General features: G+C 36.7%; 1 protein-coding gene across 1 annotated transcript in view; it reads left to right on the top strand.

Annotated features, from left to right (window-relative positions):
- RRP15 (ribosomal RNA processing 15 homolog) overlaps positions 1–5,342 on the top strand; it is a 47,513-nt gene extending 42,171 nt beyond the window's left edge. The window contains exon 5 of the mRNA XM_027122209.1: positions 3,647–5,342. Coding sequence (XP_026978010.1) covers positions 3,647–3,790 — 144 coding nt within the window. The 3' untranslated portion in view covers positions 3,791–5,342. The remainder of the gene's footprint in view (positions 1–3,646) is intronic.
- Positions 5,343–6,322: the final 980 nt, after the last annotated feature.

Here is a 6,322-nt window from a genome sequence, read left to right on the forward strand (position 1 = left end):
GTGTGTGTGTGTGTGTGTGTGTGTGTGTGTGTGTGTGTGTGTGTGTGACCTAATCCCTTGGTTTTGGTACTGCACCTGTGCCTTCATCTGTGCTAGCTCATAACCTCTCCAGGGGTTAAACCTCAAATGTTCTGCCAGGGGAGTGTGGAGTGGGGAACGGATCTAGAGACCTGATTGTTTCTTAAGATAACTGTCACCCAATTCTCTTTATTTTGGTTCCTCTGTTCTTACCCTCACTTCCAGAAGTACCCAGAACTGCCCGTTTCTAACTTTTGGGTTTTTTCCCCTGAACATTCTGCCGTGTGATTTGGGTTAGCTGTCAGCCTGACAGTCGCAGTTGTAGGATTCACCTTCCTTGGCTTTGCCAAGACAGTTGCCTCCAGTCCATCTGCTTCCACCGTCTAAAACTTTGTGGCTGTTTTTCTCTTTGGATCTTGTCCTAGTGGATTATGTCTTTAAAACAACAGTCACTTTTCCTTTGTTGCTTAAGCTGTGCAGTTGAGCAGGACTAGTTGTCTGTGTTCAAACAGCCGCCTTCACACGGATCCCCTGCCTTCTTTCTTGCTGCATATTTCTTCAGCACGTGGAGGCATTAGAAGTTAAAGGGTCATCTTGAGAGATGTTTTTTTTCTTGAGCTGCCGTCTTGAGAGATACTACAGAAAATACCTGGTTTTAAACTATATTAACCTACACTTGTTAGTACTAAATTTTGTGTTGTCAGTTTTTTTCTCCATATTGTTGCTTTGTGGTATAAAAATGCCACTGTAATGAAGCTTGAATGGTGGCAGTCTGTCAAGCATCCAGTGCTGTGTCTGCATTGGATTCCAAAATCTGAAATCTTTTCTCTCTCAGCCGTAAAGTGTACTTAGTCTTACAGCAGTGAAAGAAAACTGTCTCTAAGAAATATTTGTCCTTTCATTTGGTGGTTCTCAGGCTTTAGTGAGCATCAGAAGCGCTGGTTGGCTTATTAAAACAGATTAAACCAGAGTTTCTGATTCAGTAGGTCCGGAACAGGGCCCAGGTTTTGGGGGTTGTTTTTTTTTTAATGTTTCTGTATTTATGGGCCTGAGATTGTGAATTCCTAACAAGTGATGCTGATGCTGGTGTGAGGGCCACACTTTGAGACTGACTGAAGCAGACTGTATGAGTGCTTGAAAACCAGAACGCCACCACCAAGACCCTCCAGTAAAGCTTTACTTCATTATTTTCCAGTTGGACAATTGAGAAGAGCTTTGAATTTATGCTATGATCTCTCTCTTTGCCTAAAACATACGTTTACTTGATCGTCTTGATCGAGACAGTAGGTCTAACCATTTAAATTAATGAATCCTTTCCTTTGGTCCACTGTTATTCCTTTCTTTCTTTCTGAACTGCCTGTTTGAGATTTTGTCCTCGTCTCCCCTTCTTCCTTCCCTTGTTTCTTGTGGTGCCTGCAACTCTGTGATGCGGCAGAAGTTGGCTGTCAGGGTGAGCTCTCATGTAGAAGCAAGTCTGCATTGAGGTCGGTCACGTGGGGTCTGCCTGCTCTGGGTCGGTAACGTGTTCATAGCATGTTGGGTGTAGTTATTTAAACATGGAGCCTTACCATTAAGGTTGTGCATACTCGCATGTAAACACAAACATTAATGTCAGGCTGTCTTTACTAGTTAGTAATTTGTGTATGCCTATACCAGGAAGCATACACTTTTTAGAATTTAATTGAAAACTTTGAATAATTAATTTGGCAGGAGAAGTGTTACAGTTATTGGTTCTAAGTGGATCTCTGTTCATTGGGAGCAACTGTCTCTTTTAAGTAAGGTGAAGAGATTGGCAAAGAAAACTTCAGTTGAATCAGGGAAAATGGCCTTTTATCCAGTTAGGTAATTTAATCTGACAGAAGCAGAAATCGTTTTTAGGAATGTAGGTTTGACACTGTAGAGATGAGGGATGGGGAGGTGTTAGCATCCTCTGTGAGCAGCGTTATAAATTGCCTTTCTACTTCATTACTCTCTATCAGTGTGGCGTGAAAAGCATTGGAACTGTTTTACTGTTGGGTTTAACCTAGCACAGATGTTTTTGTTTCTTTATGCTGGTTAAATTATAGTACAAAGTGCACTGTTTGATTCACTAAGTCATTTCTGCAAATCTTTGGTCACATTTATATGCTGTCCAGTCTTTGGGTTCTACTGAGGGACAAGCCCTGAGGAGTAAGCCAATAGGAGATTTTTCCCGTTTGTAATAGTGTCCTTTTTTTTTTTTTAATGGTATGACTGTTTCAGGGCTATATTTTTTAAAATAAAAGATAGCTTCAGCAGAATTAGATAAGTAATCTCTTAACCCAGTTAAGAGATCTTTTCCCTTAATAATTGCTTTTTATATGATTAATGGCTCCCATAAGGTAACAGTATTTTCTAACCAAATGGGTTCCCGTATATTTAGAGAGATTTTTCCCACATTGTGTATTTCTGTGAATGGCATGAGTAGAAAAGCACAGACTGTTAGCTCCATGAAGACAGGGACTTTGTTTTGTTCATCACTCTGTTTCTAACACTAAGAAAGGTATTTGATATGCAGTTCTCAGTAAATATTTGTGGAATGAAGGACAGAAACCAGTTTAGAGTTCAGCATCCTGCATTACCTAATTAATGCCACAAGGTGGTACTGTTGTAGCATGAAATAAGAGGCTGTAATTCTTAGCCTCTCTTACATAGTTTTATATAAATCCTATGAATAAACAAAATGAATTGACTACCTATTATGTTTATTGCCTGTTTCAGATATTTATGGTTTTAGCATGTGATTAGTCTTTTGAGTCTATGATTTGGCCAGGCAGTGAGATTATAACCTAAATAAAGAACATTTGGTTCAATTTTTTTTTTTTTTTTGAAATTTGGAGTGAGTTTTATTAATTAATTTATTATTTTTGCTGTGTTGGGTCTTCGTTTCTGTGCGAGGGCTTTCTCTAGTTGCGGAGAGCGGGGGCCACTCACTATCGCGGCCTCTCTTGTTGCGGAGCACAGGCTCCAGACACGCAGGTTCAGTAGTTGTGGCTCACGGGCCCAGTTGCTCCGTGGCATGTGGGATCCTCCCAGACCAGGGCTCAAACCCGTGTCCCCTGCATTAACAGGCAGATTCTCAACCACTGCGCCACCAGGGAAGCCCTGGTTCAAATTTTTATCAAATGTTAAATGAGATAGCATCTATTAAAACCTAGCACAGTATCAGGTTAGTTTCATTTTCTCGCCTTTAATTTATTTTGGGTTAAAAACCTTTGTTAAATTTTTCTTTGTGTTAAAATAATTTGCCAAACATTTTCTAATAAGTTATCACTGAATGTTAAACGATATTTTGTAAGTCTGCTTTGATTGTCAGAAGATTTTAAAAATTGATACCAAACCTAGATTTTACTGTATTATACCCCCCACTGCAAAAAAAAAAAAGTTTAATTCAGCTCCATGGTTCTTTTATAAGGCTGAAATATTTTAACATAGTACTACATATTTGTGCATATATGATCATAATGTATAAATAAAGTCAGTCTATAATTTGTCTTGATTTCACTCCTATTATAAAAGTGTTGACAGGTTTGTTTTATAGCTTGGAATTTTAAAATTTCCTTATGATGAAATTGACTTCTGAATATTTTGATTGTATAATTTTCCACAGACTGAAGCAAAATCAGAAGAGGGCCCAGGATGGGCTATCCTACGTGATAATTTCATGATGGGAGCATCCATGAAAGACTGGGACAAAGGAAGTGATGGACCAGATGACAACAGACCGGGGTCTGGAAGTGACTCTGACACATAAAGCTATATAAGAAACACAGTTTCCATTTTATTTTTCCTAGAAAAATACTCGTGCTCTGAAAGTTGGGGAATTATAAAGATACCATTTGTAAGAGAGCCAAAAGACTTTCACTATTATCAACTTTGGTGTTTCTCTTTTTCATGTAAACTTGGTTAAAATGATATTTCAAACCTTGTATAATTTTAAGCATTGTTCTTTAGAACGTTCGTAGAAAGAAATATTTCTACTTGAGATATGCATTTTGCCAAGTTCATTATAGGTTTACCTGTTGCTTTTGGATATTGGTGTTTTATTTAAGTATCACCAAGGGTTGTAGAAATGCAATATCAATTCATAATTAAAATGAACTCCTTGAAGTTAATATTTTTCAGCCTCTAACTTACAGACCTATATATGTATATTTTTTGTGGGGAAGGGTTGGTGTGTTTTTTTTGGTGAGCTATTGAGAAAAACTATGTAGCAAATTTTTAAATTACAGCATTTCTGATTTGGGGTGATGATTTTATTTTTAGACACTCTGGCAATTATGATTTAAGAAACATCAAATTTCTACTTTTATATTATTTCCTTTTATATGCTAAGTAATATATATAAATAATGGCTTAGATTTATTTTAAGTGTTAGGTTATTTTTGTATGAGAGATTTACTGAGGTGGAAATTCTCATATTTAACTTATGCAATGAGGCATAATTTCTTAGGAAGCATATTTGACATGTTCTCGTTTCTCTTATTTTCCCTAAATATTTGAGTTAGCTTAAATTCTTTTTTTATGGACTGGCTGACCAGTGAAATGGTAGTTAGACAACAGATAGTCTGCATCAGATACTGCATCTGATCTGAGACTTGATTTCTTATAGTTGTCTTAAAGATTATTAAATTGGATGACTTTCAGAATCTAGGTGTTAAACAAAAAGAGAAGAGAAAGCAGGGCTATTTAATATCATTCCAAAATTTCTGTGAAACTGGGCCTAAGATGCAAACTTTGTAGGGGAATTATTTAATAAAAGTGATCTGTTCTTTTTTAAAAGGGTCCATCCCTTACTCCATCTTTCCATAGTAAAAATAGTTCCCTCCTACTACCAAATTGCACATGCTTGCATCTGTTATATATCGAAGGATAATCCTCCCCTCAAAACTGTGCTAGAGCAGAGACGTTTATATTTGCAAACCCATTTGGGTGTTACAAGTATTATGTAACCAAAGTTAAATTAGTCCATGGCCTGGTATTTGTTATCCTAAAGGAAGGTATACATCTAAGATATCAAATGATTAAACCAGCAGAGCTCAAAGTACATTTTTGTATGTATCCAAACTTTTGAAATTTAGTGTCTTCTTAAATTATAGAACTGCTATTTTGTCAGTGTAATATAAGTAAATGTGAACAACTAGTCCTCAGTAGTAACATGAGCATGCTAAACATCTCAGTATAACTTAACACAGATAAATATTTCAATACAACCTTACACGTAGATAATTTTGAGAAACAAATTTGCAGCACCTAAAAACTTTTATCTTCTCAGAATTAAAGATTTTACTTTTTTTTTCCTGCTATTATTCTGTTTCTGAATCATATTAAAGCTTTGCAAAATTTCTTCTGAACAGGACATCAGGTGATAGAAATGGGTAAATAACTTCTTGTTTAGTAAAAAAGTTGTTTTTTAACATAAACTTATCATATAGTCATTAGTTTAATTTAGAAAAATTGAGCAAGATTTTCAAACTGAAAGGAAGGAAGAGAATATTGGCAGATTTTCTTCTTTCAGAAATCATTTTATTCCAAAATAAAATTGAGTTGCTGCTATAAGGAAAAAAAATCACTTATGTTAGAAGGTGTAAAGCATATGTAAATCACGTGAAATAATTTTTGTCATAAAGATAGGATGTTTTATATGTATTAATATCTCTGCATATTGGCAATCAAATATCTAAGCAAAATACCACCATATATGAATCTAAGGATGAGCATATTATTTTAAAAGCTCTGTATCTTTAGATGGATGTTTTAAATAATCTAGCTCTGTCATCTCTACCCTAAATATTTTACCTACAACATTTATTTATTTATTTTTAAAATTTATTTATTTATTTATTTTTGGCTGCGTTGGGTCTTCGTTGCTGCGTGCGGGCTTTCTCTAGTTGTGGCGAGCAGGGGTTACTCTTTGTGGTGGTGCGTGGGCTTCTCATTGTGGTGGCTTCTCTTCTTGCGGAGCACGGGCTCTAGGCGTGCAGGCTTCAGTAGTTGTGGCTTGCGGGCTCTAGAGTGCAGGCTCAGTAGTTGTGGCGCACAGGCTTAGTTGCTCTGCGGCACGTGGGATCTTCCCGGACCAGGGCTTGAACCTGTGTCCCCTGCATTGACAGGCGGATTCTTAACCACTGCGCTACCTGGGAAGTCCCCCTACAACATTTAAATTCTGACATCAATCAGATAAATAATTCTGCACCTAACTTCTGATATTGTCTTTGAGTTCTTTAAGGAGGGAAAAGAGAAAGAACAGCATTACTATACCCCTCCCCCCCCATAGTTATCTAAA

This window comes from Aethalodelphis obliquidens, unplaced genomic scaffold (genome assembly GCF_003676395.1).
Source record: "Aethalodelphis obliquidens isolate GAN/ISIS:26980383/991018 unplaced genomic scaffold, ASM367639v1 scaffold24, whole genome shotgun sequence".
In the NCBI taxonomy this organism is placed as follows: domain Eukaryota; kingdom Metazoa; phylum Chordata; class Mammalia; order Artiodactyla; family Delphinidae; genus Aethalodelphis; species Aethalodelphis obliquidens.